The sequence below is a fragment of the Gallinula chloropus genome, assembly GCF_964237585.1.
Source record: "Gallinula chloropus genome assembly, chromosome: 5".
Classification (NCBI taxonomy): Eukaryota; Metazoa; Chordata; class Aves; order Gruiformes; family Rallidae; genus Gallinula; species Gallinula chloropus.
Window position 1 is genome coordinate 7,609,170 of NC_140090.1, and position 13,224 is coordinate 7,622,393.

General features: G+C 45.1%; 1 protein-coding gene across 1 annotated transcript in view; it reads left to right on the forward strand.

Annotated features, from left to right (window-relative positions):
* Positions 1–946, forward strand: part of TMEM163 (transmembrane protein 163) — a gene marked incomplete at both ends in the record, with an annotated part of 91,861 nt that extends 90,915 nt beyond the window's left edge. Inside the window, one exon of the mRNA XM_084265292.1 lies at positions 886–946. Coding sequence (XP_084121418.1) covers positions 886–946 — 61 coding nt within the window. The remainder of the gene's footprint in view (positions 1–885) is intronic.
* Positions 947–13,224: the final 12,278 nt, after the last annotated feature.

Genomic DNA, 13,224 nt, shown 5'->3' on the forward strand with positions numbered 1-13,224 from the left:
TTTCTACTGAGTTTGAAGATGCTTTCTTGATCATGACACCAGAAGTAGAATAAAATCAAGTGAAGCTTTGCCATGCACTTCAATACTGCCACAATTTCCTGTGGCTGCATGGAATCTGACTAAGGGGTTTGCTTTTCATCCCCCTTTCTACCATAACAGAATGGGGAGACATAGCACCTTAGCAAGCTGGAATCATGCCTGTTGAGAAGCAGACCTTGGCCAGGCTGCAGTGGGCTGTCATCTGGAAGCTGTGTGGGGTTTTTTTTAAACTTGGAAAATTAAATGAACATTTTAATGGGGAATACTATTCTTGGGAAAAAAAAAAATCACTATAATCACTATTTCCATTGTAAAACTAACTGTTCTGGAAAACTGTAGAGGTAAATCTGTAAAAAAACATTTAAACATACTAAACAGCTTCAGAAACTTTTGTAGAGCCACTGAAACTCAGGCTACATCCCTGCCAGGAGTCTGCTCATGTGCTCAGCCAGTGCCTCACCAAGAGATGGTGAAGGCTAATGAAAGAAAAAACTAAAATCTGTTTTGGCAACTACCCCATTTTACAGCTTGTGCAACTACTCCAGTTCTTCTCTTAGAGCAGCCTGGTGTGAAACAGGTTGCTGCAACCTCCCCTGCACCACCAATCCCTCCATGGCTTCTCCAGCCAGAAGCAGCTGCTGCCGTGCAGTTCAGGTTCTCAGTGCGGCTGTGCTTCCTCCTGTTTGTTCCCTATTCCCTTTGGGGCACGATTAATTCTGATCAGGAGAAAGCAAGATAACACTGTTTGTTAGTACCTCTGAGTTCTGAACCTGTAAGCAAAGAGAACACCCAGTTGCAGGGCCTGCCTGTGTCACTGCATCAACACCCCTGTGCTTTCCTCTGCAGGCTGCTCATCGATATGGTGCCCCGTGTAAGGCAAACGCGCCACTACGAAATGTTTGAGTGAAGCTCACGCCCTCTCCTCTGTAAGGACTGTAAAACTACAGCATCATACATTTTGGCAAGTGGTGCCAACGGTATTTTACTAAATATGCAGTTTGTTTCCCCGTGGTCTGGTTTTGTTGAAGTTTGTTTTAATGGGAACTCTCTCTGTAAAACTGGCCTATGTGCACACTGCTTGCAATTCAGCGCAACAGCGGCGTTGTTTTTTTTTCAGAGTATGCTATTGATTCCTGTGACAATAGAAAACATGCAGTTTGCAGTTTTAACCCAGCAGCCATGTTGTATATTCCAGAGTGAAAGTGTTCTCAATGGTGTGATAATGATAAGCCTGTGGGTAAAGAAGTGCCAGTTTCAAGATCTTGGTTTTTTTCCCCCTTCCCCCAACCCCCAGCCTGTATTTTCCCAACACTGTGCTGTAACAGAAGTACAATCCTTGCTAACCTCTTCAGCTAACAGAGTATCCTGTGTAGAGTCTGGACACCGAGACCTGTGTTGCTTCAAACACTTAAGTAGCTACTTCCTTCCCTCCCCTGCCCCTTGTCCCGTTCAAATGGACGCACAGAAAGAGCAGGTACAAACCTTTCTGTGACCAGAGAGCTACTTCAGTTTAATCCTCAGTTAACTGAAACTATACCTCTTGAATTTAAATTCTATTTTCTTTCTTAACGAGACACTGTTCATAGCTTTGCATGGACCAAAACAAGCACACACAGTATTACTGTACAGACCAAAGCCAAAAACCTTGGGCAAGGAGGAGGAGCTGCTTGAGGAATGGGATTTTCGTCTTCTATTACGCTATGCGCAGCTGTACCAGCCTGTGTGACGTTGTGGTTGCTCTGTAGTCTGGCGGTGGCGCAGCGGTGGCTCAACCCGGTGGTGAGATACAGATCTATTTATTAGATTTAGATTGTGCTGTAAAGTGTCGCTCACCTTCCATCACACATCGTACATAGTACTTAATAGCAGGTTAAATTATTAAAGAATCTTGATGTATAATCAATAAAACTGGTATCTATTTTCTACGGTATCTGTAAGTAACATTTGAAAACTATTTCCAGAATGTATCATAGAACAAAGTCTTCCTGTATAGCAGCCTATTAAACTGGATTCTCTGGCTAGATCTACTCTCTCTTTATTTTATATATTCCAATGTGTATATATAAAATACGTATTTATATGTTGTTTCCAGAACACAGAACCAGTATTGCTGCTTCTGTTTATTACAGGTGGAGAAAAAGATAGACAGTCCACTGTAGAGTTTGAAATAGGACCATGGTAAGTAGCCAAGGCCGTGACAATATGCCACATAAAGCAGAGCAGATGTGCAATTAGAGGGTTCAGTGATTATGGACAGTGAAGACATTGATTTTTATATATAATTTCTTTTTTTTACTGGTGCCTTGTGATGCTAAAACTGTATTTCGCATCATGAGACCCTGGTGAGGTCTCAGCCAGGTCCTCAGGGATCTTTAGTAAAAGCCATCTCCAAATAATAGCTGTGTAGGAAGAGCCCACCCAAAGGTTGCGCTGACCTGAGGGTGCCTAGATGAGGTGGGCGGTATTGGAGAGATGAGTCGGTTCTGCCTGTCATGGGAAATTCTTTATGGCAAAATGAATTTGTTCTGCTGCTGTACTTTATTACATCTGGTTGGGATCAGTTAGGTTTGTATAAACATTTGTGTGCAGACTTGATTACTGTTGCTGCTTGTGCCTTGCTGTCACAGGGTGATGTTGAAGCTCCTGATGTCACTCAGCAGTAAGTTGAAAGTAAGTACAGTGCTTGAGGGACAAAGCACATACTTCACAACTGCATTCCACAAACACTGCATAGAGATGGTAAAGTGCAGGAGCTGTCACTGTCCCTATCACAGGTGGATTTTTAAATATCATACACTACCCCACGACCCTTCCTCCCATGACTTCCTAATTTATTATGCTTTTGCTTAGTCCTGACACTGTGGAACAGAGCTCTGCCAACTGGTTAACTACCTTTGGTCAGGCATCTTCAGCCTCAGGATCAGAGCAGCAGGACCTGCACCCACCTCTATTAGACATTGCAGGGGTTAGTTGTATTAGTGCTGTTACCCTCCTCTGCCTACCCAGGGAAGTTGTTGCCTCTCCTGCCCCGTTGCTAGTTGTTAGTGACACTTGGGAGCTACTACAAGCAGGGCCCTGTGCTCCAGCAGCCTGGTGGTAGCAGAGGGCAGCGCTAACAGCTTCTGAGGGAAGGGGAGGAGGTGTAATTGGTTGTGGCAAGGTATTAACTCCTGATGTAACCATGAGACCAGTGAAAGTATGTAGGACTTCAAGCCAAGACCCCACTCAACCATGAAATAATTCTGCTATAATGCTGAGTGTAAATAGGAGCCCAGGACTAGGCAGATGTGTACGTGCGTGGAGCAAAGCTAAGCACTGAGTAAATGAAGTTTCACATGTCTTTCTGGAACTCCACAATGCTCCAAGAGGATGTTTGTAAGTACAGACTCCAGCTGCATAGCCTTTGAAATGGAAATGTGGTTAAACAAGTTAATAATACTTTTAAAAAATCAATTAATTTACACCAGTTGCCCTAACTTTCCAGTTACCACAGGTGCTTCAAAGCAGTTCTGATACTAGCAGATACATACAAGTAAAGAACTTTACTTAAAGGAAAAAGAACAGGAACCAATGACACTCAGAAATGGAAGCAAAGACATGCTGATGAAGCCAGCTGCCAGCAGGAGATGTTGCATGGTACGTGATGATAGGAAAGAAAATACCTGTGCACCCCACTTACCAAAATCCTCTGCTCTAGCCAGCCATCCTCAAAGGTAACACCCTGAGTTGCTTTTCTGTATTAAATGTCTCTGCCAGGTGAATTTTCACACTCAGAGACCAGCATGCTTCCAGCTAGGGGAAGGTGGGCTTTTTGGAAGGTGAGCTAGCGCAAAAGCACCCGTGCTAATCGCCTGACACCAACATTAGAGCGCGTTTGGTGAAGGCTTCAGGGTTCAGACAAGGAACAGCACTGGCCAGTACAGAGACTGCAAACTGATGCTTGTTATAGTCTGGCCAAACTCAGAATTGCAAATCGATTTCTGACAGAGTCACCGTCACTGAGCAGATGCTTTGAATTTGGCCACAGTGTTCAGCAGCGAAGCCGGCTACCCAAACCTGGTGCAGCAAGGATTACACCACCTGCGCTCGGGAACATACACCAGGTAGCCATGAAGTGTATTTTAACAGCCAATAATGAGAATGTTCCAGTGCTAGCTAAAAGCCAGATGGCTGTTTTTGAACCCAGATTGGCATCAAGTACTCGCTAGACTACCATCCCCTTTCCTCCTAGCACTAGTAAGTCAGCCATAAATAAGCACGATCCAACCACTGTGGAAAAATAGAGCCTCAAACAACAGGCCTTGCTGAAAATTATGTTCCAGAACTGGTCCTGAAGCAGATGAGACCCCAAACATGAAGCTTCTCAGACAAAGGCAAATTCAGCTTTATGTCCATTTGTATCAGGGAAAGTACCACGAAGTTCCTTACTGCTACTCATGCCCCTTGCATTGCTGCAGTCCCAGCCCTGGGGAAAGCAGCAGAGGCTGGCCTGGCATCCCTTTGTGTGGCTGGTTCCCGGAGATGCCAGGTCACTAGACAAATACTAAGCATTAACAATGCACACACCAGGAAAGTGGTGCCAGCCTGGCACTAGATTTATACTGGAGCAATGCCTGTATTGCCCCTTCCCCTCTGACATCTTGGATGTTGTGTGAAGCAGGTGCTATGTGAGCAGAGCTGGCCCTGGGGCTGTCGCAGGCCGAGCTGGGAAGCACTTCGCTGTGCTTGCAGCACCCCCAGTTTCTGACCCCAGCTCTGAAGAGCCTGCTGCCAGTGCCCCTGAGCACGCTGTGACAAAGCACAGCCCTGAGCTCATTTACAGAGGACCAGTAACAGAAACACATTCCTGTGGCCTGGCTGGTGGGCCTGCCTTATGGAGGGTTTAATGAAGTCAACTCACAGATCTTTCCTCTCCAGCTCCTCCCACTTTGTCAGCACAGCTGCTCCTCCAGCAGCCTCCAGCCTGCTCACTAGGAGTATGTGAGGGCAGAGCAGGAGAACCCCGGCCTGCAGCTCCAGGAGTGACAGGCACAGGCACTCACAGAGCCAGAAGCCTGCAGAGAAGGGCTGCTCCCTTCTATGGTAGTTGGGCAAGTAACCAGGAAACATTTTGTCAGCTAACACACTAACACCGTTCTGAGCTCACCTCCTTGTGACACAGCCCTGACCAGCTTGTCTTACCCTTCACCTCACCACAGAGCAAGGAGTGGAGTAAAGGTGACACCTGCTCTAAAAATGACTAAGTGACAAGAAATATTGACCTCCTTTTAACAGGGTCTGACCCATCCCAGAAAAACCCAGTGTGCACCATGGTCTTGGGCATAAAACGTGGATTCCTCCCTCCTACAGAGGCAGGGAGGAAAAAGCTGAGGGGAACGAGCAGCCATCACATCCAAGAGCCCTGTACCTATTACTTAAGTTGCAAGCAACAGTTGTTACTTGCTGAAAGAGCAGTGCCTCACACCTTGGTATGATTGCTTTAGAGGTGGTGTTACCCTTTCACCACTCTCGTCCAGAACATCCCACTTTGAAGCGTCCCTCCTCACAAACAAGCTCAGAAACATGCTCAGGCAGATGATGCCTTCAGCCAGCCAGTACTCCGAGGTCATGCCACAAGCCTCCTGGGAGGAAGGATCGCCAAGCCAAGGGTCCACAAGATGAAGTAGGACATACACAGGGACTTGAACAGCTGCAATTTGTTGGGGCAAGCAATATTAATTATTTTTTTTTTTTTTTGGCAACAAAGCTCAACTGCCAGGATTTTAGTTAAGGACAAGCTCCATGACCAGCAAAATATTAAAATATGCAGCTCCTGACATGCATAAACATTAACACAGGGCAAGGTACAGCAATAAACCAGGGTGCTCTGCCTCCTGCACACAGAAGAGGAAGCGCCAGTGTGAGGTGAGGCTTTTGAGACTGCAAACTGCTTCCATCTGTGGATTCTACCAGCTGGCATTTCAACCCAGTCTAAGCATGTGGGAGCTGAAGGATTCCATAATTCAAGCTCCCCAAAGCTCTTTCCACTACAGCTGCACACCATGCCTATTTTTTATTCCAAGTTCCATTTTTTTCATACTTTTTTTCCCATTATGTGACGCTAACGCAGCTGACTCGAGCTGCTCCCCATTTTACAGATGTCTCCTTATAATGTCAAAGCTGAGTAGTGATTAGAAGAATGAAACAGGAAGGAAAAGGTTTCCAAAAATAACCAGAACAAGGGCACTGACTGAGCAGCGTCCTCCAAGAATTCATTCTGCTGTTAGGAAACATTTGGGAATTATGGAATGTTGAAGATAACATAGAACCACCAAACCTGTCACCCATTTTCATCAGAGGTGAAGCGTGCCAAGAAAATACCTGTAAAAAAGGGGCGACTGGTGAGGGATATTCAGGTACTTCACCTCACTGAAATAGTAGTAAAAGGCCCTCACAGCCACACTGTCTGCCCCGTGCAGCAGAAACACATCACATGTAGCCACAGTGCCCTCAGGTCCCAAATCCTGGCCAGGGAACAGCTTGTGCAAATGGATCTCCAGTCCTACGGCCCCAACCCTCTCCCAGCCCGTGGGTGTTTCACCTGCACACTTCACAATTTTTTACTCTTCAGTTTACTACTGCATCCTGCTCCCACACTGATTGTTCTACTGCCCTTGGACACCTCCATCGACACCTCTCGCCATCCCTAGTGGAAGCTGGCACCAGAGGAGCTTCCCCTCAGCCTCAGCTGAGCTAAAACTGAGGGGAGGCAGAAACAGCTGTGACAGAAATCAGCTGACCTTTTGTGTAAGAGGTTTCACTCTCTGGACAGTTATACTTACATATTTTGGGTGTTTCTGTTCGCAGCCTCTGAGGTGATGTAACACGGTGTGCTGAGTGCACGCTCCGCTCCCCCCACACCATGTAACTTGCATCTCTGGGATAGTTTTGGCAGAGACCACCTGGGGCCCCGCTCAGCTGGTGGCTCCTGCAGCACTAGCTGCTGTCAGCTGCAGCATCCTCACAGCAGCGTGGGAGCGATGCTGGCTGAAGCAGTGCAGGCACGTGGTGCAGTTTCCTGCTTCATCTCTTGTTCCGTGTGTGGTCCGTAAGCCAACCGAGCTCCCCCTGTTTATGCCTGGATCGTGAAGGGCAACACTTCCTAAAGCTGCTGGTTGACCATGATGTAGCTTTTCTTTCTGAACCCCACAGTATATTGCACCAGTAGATCCCATGTGCTACCAGGCAATTCTGCAGTCCTCCTCATGTGCTGAGATTTTCTAAGAAACCACTTAACTACTGCTGGGGCAAAACTGCCCTCCTAAAATCGACCGTGAGTTCACCCATTATCCAACCTGCGCTTAAACCAAACCAGTAAAAGGATTATTACTTGCCTGCTGTTCCTATGGTCCAGGTGTGGGTAGACAGGACTGTTTACACTCCCCTCAGAAGGGGTGGGCCAGCAGCAGAACTGCAAGGGTAAGTCACACAAACGTGACTTTGGATGAACAGCAGCTCACAGACTTCCCGCTGAAGCACAAAGCAATCAAATTCAAATCACACAAGAAAAGGTTTATTGAAAAATAAAGTTCTCCCTAGGTTTTTTTCTACAACAGTGAAAACAAAGCATTTTTCTATACCATTAATGTACAGACAGTTACTTTTCTAGAAACAAAATAAAATAAAAATTAAAAAAAAATATTAAAGAGATCGCATCCTATTGAACCCCAGTAACTTGACAGTATCTGAACCACTGTGTTCTTTCCTTTTGGAGTGTAACTGCTTGAACGTAATATAGTGGAACACAACCATTTAAATAAAACAAAGGATCAACCTCTTAAGAGAGAATTCAAGCCAAACACACACGGTACCAGCCTGACCCTGAAGTTCTCATGTACGTGTAAAAACTCTCGTTGACTCCAAACTACCATCTGCAAAAAGCAACAATCTCTTCTATTTTTACAGATTTCAGTAGGATTGTTTTCAGCTTACAGTGCCACAGGGACTGTTCAGAGAATCCCCTTCACCCATGGAGAAAGATTGCTTCAGGGAATGATCTGCAGAGCTGCTCCAAATTCCCCTCTGGAGGATGTCCCTGCATCCCTGCACCAAGTGGCCAAGCAAGCTCAGGGCGACCCAAGTTACCTTTGTAAATATTGCCTCATGTCTGTCCTTCACCTCCCCGAAGCTTCAGGGTAACTCTTCTCATCAAATGATTGTTCTGCCTGTGGTAACACCTGCTGCTCCCTGCACCGTGTTCCCTGGTAAAACCCAGATAAAATCATGACTTATTAAAAACGGCTTTTGCTGTCACCATACTGCAAGAGGCCTGTTCATGAACTTAACAGACTAGCTCTGGGTATTCCCTGTAAAAATTAACAGCCTTCTGACAGCAATTTAACTTGATTTACCCTCTACCCAGCTGATACTTCAAACTACGATGCAGCTGCTGGAATCTGTGTCAGGCTGCGTTGCGTGCCCATTGCCAAGTCCTGGATGGCTCCAGTAAATGCCACGGTGTTATTTACATGCTCTCCTTAAGCTGAGGATTGTGCACGGCTGGTCACCAGTGAGCACTGACCCAGGGTTAGTGTGTACAGGGATGGCAGCACAGCCTGACACTGACCTATTTCCTGTGCGGAGAAGCAGCCGCGTGTGATCGCTGGTGGGGAACGCGAGGACAGTGGAGTCCACAGTGCTTCCACTCTTACACAAGGCAACAGATTTGGCTCCCAGGTACAGCCCAGTTTAGCACCTGCACTGCTCCTCCCAGCAGAGAGGGGGTGCTACTCCCTTGATACACTGAACTGTTTCAAAGCAGTTTCTGGGCAGGCAACACGACCTTATTACTTGTGTTTCCAAAGCTCGGAGGACCCGAAGGTGTTTGACCCATTTAATACACAGGCAGCTAAGTGCTGCCGAGAGGCCGGCCGAATTGAACACACCATTGGATTCAATCTGTGCACGTGGAAAGGGTTAACCCTGTAAAAGCAAGATGTGTTGGCAATGGCTGCACTCGGTCATTTTTCCCAGGAAGGAAGAACAGGAGCGATGCCTCACGCCCGAGGCGTTCTGGGGCTCAGCCTCTGGCAATTTCAACACATTCCTACAGTAAACATCTTACACGTGATACACAGAGTTTGCTGGTTACACATTCCATTTAAATATAATAGTCAGAAATTACAAGCTAATTTAAGAAAAACAACCTATAAAGTTGCTTAAAATTATGAAGATGAGGTTTAAGTGGCTGCCTATAAAACAATTTGCTTTGATGTTACATTTACAGCAATATTATTAAAGCATCTCTCAATGAAACTGCCTGTCCTGGGACTTTTCAGCCTGAACAAAGGCAAGTATCTGTCAGTGCATTATTCTCCTCGACTTTACAGTGGTCCCTAAAACGATGGGACCGAAGGAGAACTACAAATGGAATGAGATCACAAGTCCAAAAGAGGCAAAGCAACTGTAGGGCAAACACCACAAAGAAACAGCCACGCCAAAAGCTAGCACCCCTGGAAAAGAGACTGAGATTGGGAACTGGTAACTAATAGTCTCTTAAATAAAACATGCTCAAACAACAAAACAAACACCCCACCCCTCCAACTCCACACCCCAGACTGAACAGCTACTTAATCAGGTTTTGCACTGATACTGATACCAGGTAACACCGTTAGTCAGAGATGATACAGGCTGTAAGAGCGAGCAGCAGGGGCTGCTGACAGGGTTACAACATTACCTGCAAGCGCTGGGTCTTTATCTTGTAAGATACAGCGCTTTATTAAAAAGGGAGAGCTGCTTTTTTAATTTGAAGAAAAATTACTGGAGGAGTTCTGCTATCAGTGAAGCCAGTGGGAGTAATGAAGTTAATTAGACTTGGATGAGATTGTATCCAGCCTGATTCATCCCATTTAATTTATTTTACTAGCAAAATCTGGTCCTGAAATGCACTGTGAGCAAAACACATACCTGAGAAAGCAATTTGGATTTTGTTTATGTGGAAAGTGCTGCAAACTCGTAAATCACCTTTGTAATTTAGACGTGCCACTCATTCTTGAGAGGGGAGGGCATGCCTTTCATATCAAGGATAACCTAAGGACATCGGTGAGGCTATTAAAGGACAGCAGTACGACCTGTTTAAGTGAGAAGACATGGGCTGACAACCTGATCTGTGGCTGATACTGCCAAAAACTTTCAGCAAGTCCATGTGCTGGTCACCACACAAGGTGCCAAAGGCAGCACAAGGAGCAGGGCTGAGTGGGGAAGATGCAGGGTCCTGGCTCTGTCCACAGCCCCATTCTGCCATGTCCAGCTGAAAATCGGTCAGCAGCTATTTTGCAAAATACTTTGAGGAAAGTGGAGCATTAGAAAGAAAGAAAACCATCTGCAATAAGCTGAATATCCAGAGTTCCCTCCCCACTGAGAGCTGTAAACTCAGGTATGGTAAAAGGATCATCGGCATCCTGGTGGCTCCAGGAAGCAGCCCATGCACGTCCACGTACAGACGCCTCTATCTGGAAAGCCAACCCCTTGGAAAGGTTCCTGTGGGTTGTCAAGGTTCCTGCTGAGCAAATCGGACTCGGCTGTTCTGGAGGTTCCTGTCAGTCTCCTGAGGGCTTCAGCTCGCTCCCAGGTCCCATCCCAGCAGGAGTGCTCATGTCAGTATTCAGTAAAGGATATTTTGCTCTCAGAAGCAATGCTTTGCAAGAACCATTAAAGTGATAGTTTTCTCTTATTAACCCTTACCCTACAGTTTTAGAACAGCTTTCCTCACTACTTAAAACACTTTGAAATTCATACTGCTAAGCTGTAGAGGCATCAAGCACTGCTTTAACCTGTAATTAGTGTTCCATTATACTTGTTCAGACAGTGTCCTTAATCCAAACACCCATCCAAACCCCAAAGTGAAAAATAAAAGGCACATAAACATTAAATATTTGTAGGAGAAACATAATCTGATATAAACAAGCAAACACACAGCTGCAACTATAAATTACAAAAAGAAACATAGAAACTAAGCAAAAAATGCAAAAAGCAACTCTATTTATACATGTGCAAATCAACTTGCATATATGAAATAAATGAGGTTTTTATTGGCATTTTTAAACAGTGTGTATTTACCAACCTTACCTTTCAAAGGCAAGCCTTGTATGTTTATTTTAATAAATATGTAAATGCTTCTCTCAAGTTTTCTAATCTCGTAGGAACAAGATTTTTGAAAAAAAAAAAAAAAACAACCCAACTAGGTCACATACAAAAATACAAAATTTTAAAACAAAGAATGTCTTGATATGAGAGATATGTTTAAAAGCTTGTAAAATGTTTTTATATTCAACTTTTGACATTATTTTTTCCCCATCAATCTCTGATCAATATATTCAAATGCAAGTCATGCAAAAACCTGATTTCTGAGTAAAGGAAGCTGCAAGCTTTACTGTCAGACTGAACAGCAGCAGCACAGTCCCACCTCTAACACCCCTGTTCAAGTGCAACAATTGGACTACATCTTTATTCTTTAATTACGAAGGAAAATAGCTCTGGAGCTTGGACAGAAGGCTGCCCTCTATCCTGAAACGTGGAGATATATATTACACTTCTCAGTAAATGATTCAAATTTTTAAATAGTCCTACATGGATGTGCCTGAGTGCCTATCTGCAGGAGGATGCACCGCTCACTCGGGTACTGACCAACAGACAAACGCTGCTGTGTGCTGGGAGTGCCGTATCGGCTTTAGGAGAAATCCTGACACAGTTTATGCACTGACACTTCTCACACCACAGCCTCCTTTCACAGAAATTTAGCTTAAAGCTGTGTTTCATATTTCTTCAGAAAAAAAATGTTTAAAATGGATAATAGAGGCCTATCAAATCATACACCTTGAATCTTTTTTCCTTAACGAGTCTTCTTTACAGGTTTCACTGGACACGACTGATTCTGAAGCCAATTCAGGTGGCCTGGCCCTGCCTGAACGGCAAGTGGCATCGCTGTTTGCAGCTTCATCTCTGCCAGCCTGCAGTAACTCCCTTCTGCAGCCTCGAAAGCAGCAGTGCTACAGCTTGAATAAAAGCCCAGAGCTTGTAACAGACTCTGCCTGCTGTGGTAAAGGCAAACTTAGCATTAAGCAAAGCAGCAGCCCAGGAAAATCGTATAACAACAAATACCAAAACCCTCCCAATCTTTAAATTTAAAAGGTTCAGAGGCAAAATAAAATGCAGTATATGCCATGAGAACCATACAGGGGCCAGGGGGTGGGGGAAAACAAGCAAATACATATTTACAGCAAAGAATTACACTACAGCAAAACCCCTGTGTGTTTTGCATTCAGTGCACACACACAAACCTGTTTCTGTGTGATTCTGAGATACCTCATTCCGAACTAAGTTCCTGCTTGAGGAACCTCAAGATGAGCGGGTGAAGACAAGACCCGCGGCTGCCTTTACTTTCAGCACCAGGCAGAAGTAGATACTTCCTTTAGCATGTAGGATTTCCCAGTTGCACCAGTACACACAGGGATGCAGGGAACATTTTACATAACAGCAAATGAGTTGTTGCACCTGCTCAGACCCCCTGTCCGGCCTCCTCCCCCAGCTTTTCCAGGGAATTTAAACTATTGCAATCTCTGCTCATGCTGACTGCAGCACATGCCAGGCTCTGGTAACAGTAAGGATTTTCACACTAGACTGTTTTCTTTCCATACAAAAGTTTGCCTCCCGTTACAGAACCAGCTGTTCTGCTTCTGGAAAATTACTCTAAAACACAGCAGATTTTATCGGTATCACATCCCAGGTACTGCTGACCCTGCAGTTCAACAGGTCCCACTGATCCTTTTTGGATACTCAACAGTCCCTCGGGATTGAGTTCCTGTATAGTCCACAGCCACGTTGTGGAGTGTTACAGGGTAACACTGGCAGGAGTGCAGAGGCAGGAAACAAAAACCTTGAAAAAGCTAATCCGTTGCTTTTAAATTGAAACTTGAAACATAAGCTGTTCTGTTCTCCTGTTCTGAGATTTTATCCATGATTAAATGGTGTTTCCCTTGCTTGATCTTTGGTATTGATCAATATTCACACACAGATAAGGAATGCCAGTTACAAGAACAATCTGAACCAACCAGATACATCCAAGAAAGGAAAATTTACACTATTTCTGCTTTGCACTATCACCTGGTCACGTTGGTTGGTCTTTATGTGGATTTGAGGGTTTTTTCC